At 33.8% G+C, this 2,230-nt stretch overlaps 1 protein-coding gene across 1 annotated transcript; it reads left to right on the top strand.

The window, feature by feature from the left end:
- Positions 1-385: 385 nt before the first annotated feature.
- On the top strand, positions 386-1,948 carry NAEGRDRAFT_76295 (uncharacterized protein; the record flags this gene model as incomplete). The annotated part of the gene is given in 4 exon segments (XM_002668739.1): positions 386-585; positions 629-675; positions 719-1,836; positions 1,856-1,948. The coding sequence occupies 4 exon segments, from the start codon at positions 386-388 to the stop codon at positions 1,946-1,948; spliced, it is 1,458 nt and encodes a 485-aa protein (XP_002668785.1).
- Between the last annotated feature and the right edge of the window lie 282 nt (positions 1,949-2,230).

Below are 2,230 nucleotides of genomic sequence, written 5' to 3'. Positions count from 1 at the left end.
TCCTTCCACTGTGGTAACATGTTGACTAATAACAAGAAAGTGTTGTTGATAATGTTCTATTAATTGATAAAAGTTTTGTTGTATGTGATATTTGTAACATTTCAATTGGTAAACGTATAGAAAAATATGCAAAATCCAAATGGAACAAACCAATTAGATCTAATCTAATTGTATAATTTAAAGTTCATCCAAAGCTGAATCATAATCTATTGTATAACCAATAATCATGAGAATAATATGTGATATTATTGTAATATTGTCTGAAATGGAACATTGAACCGTTAGTTCATTACTTTCACTCTCTAAAATTGATAGTATTCATTCAGATGTCATTCTTTTTTGCACTTGTGAAATAGTTGTTGCATCTTCATGACTCCACAAAAAAATGCATAATAACCTTACGTTTTTATTTGCATTTGTCCTCGTGCTTTTGTTGGGCATGTGCAGTGCATTAAATGTCAAGTTCAAAATCACGACAGCTGTCAGCTCGTTGAACATGCCACGAGCAGTACATGTGTTGGCCAATGGAGACATGTTCATTGCAGAACACAACAATGAAAACAACTATTACAAAAATAGGATATTGTAAGTGATTTTTCACAGTTTACTAATTATTTAAATTAATTAGAACTGTTTTTAATGGAACTTTGAGCGTTTTTATGGCTCCTCTTGGCAGTAAGTAAACTATTCTAAACTAGTCGAAACGAAAGATTTATAGATCAACCTTTTATTGCTGTTGATGAAGCACAAGAGAAAGTCTACCTATCTGAATATTTTAGTATGAAAATAAGAGCACTCAACTATGGAAAAACAACTATTACAACTCTACCTAATGTCATGTACTTTGGAAAGATGCTTTCCATCGATAAATTTCACAATTGGTTGCTTTTCATGGATGTTGGTAACAATTGCGTGGGTTACTATAGTTTGGCAAATTATAATTCATTTAACTGGTTCACTAATTGTGGTTTATCACCTACCGATGGTGGAATAGTTGCATCACCACTAACAGGTGACATTTACTATATTTATTATGGGAAAATTATGAGATTAGTTCTTCCTGAAACATACACCATATTCAGTGCTAGCACTCCAGATTGGAATCCTTATCCAGAGTATCCACCATTCAATGATGCAAATTTCACAGCCACTCCATGGAATAATCCAATGGGATTATATTACACAGCACATGATGAATTGTTTGTTGCTGATCCTGGATTGAAGCAGGTTAAAAAGATTCAAAATAGACAAGTGGAAATCATTGCTGGAAGTACAAATTCCTCGAGTGGATGTCCAGACAATTCTGATCCAGTGAATTGTTACTTGGATTCTCCTTTTAATGTTTTTGTGAGGGAGAATAAGAATGAGATTTATATTGCTGATGATGTTGCTGGATTGATTAAGAAGGTTTATCCATATTGTGATGGTGTTGGTTATGTGTTGAGTGGTGATGGAAGAACATGTCTTCCTGAATGTTATGGGAAATCATCTGAAAGCAAATATCCTTTTTTAGCATGTCATGGAAATGGAACATGTGTTGATGTGAATACATGCATGTGTAATGAAAATTATTATGGACCTGAGTGTACAGTAACAACATGTTTTGGAAAGTTTTCAAACTCATCTACTGCATGTAATGGTAATGGAATTTGTGAACGTTACAATTATTGTAAATGTAATTCTAATTATGGAGGTGAAAATTGTGAAATTCCAAAATGTAATGGTACTTTAGCAAATGATGAAACAGTTTGTTCAGGAAATGGCTCTTGTATTGCACTTAATACCTGTCAATGCTTCAACACGTCAAGATATGTTGGTGAGAAATGTGAAATTCCAGTATGTTTTGGAATAATAGCAAATCAAACAAGCAGTGTTTGTTCAGGAAGAGGTGATTGTGTATCTCATGATACATGTGTCTGTAGAGATCAATCTCAATGGAATGGATTGAAATGTGACGTTCCAAAATGTAATTTGACATCAGCATCAGATCCAACAGTTTGCAATTCCAGAGGTCAATGCATTTCCCCAAATCAATGTCAATGTTTCGATACGTATGCATTTGGTGGTAATGACTGTCAAATCTTGAAGTGTAATGGCACTTTGTCGACCATGGAAAATGTTTGTAATGGAAGAGGAAATTGTTTGGCAGATGACATTTGCAAATGTAATGATGAAACTCATTGGGGAGGAAGATTTTGTTCAATCCCAAAGTGTAATGGTATTCTAGCCG

Source organism: Naegleria gruberi, assembly GCF_000004985.1.
Source record: "Naegleria gruberi genomic scaffold NAEGRscaffold_109, whole genome shotgun sequence".
NCBI classification, from domain to species: domain Eukaryota; phylum Heterolobosea; class Eutetramitea; order Acrasida; family Naegleriidae; genus Naegleria; species Naegleria gruberi.
This window is presented reverse-complemented; position numbering and strand designations above follow the sequence as displayed.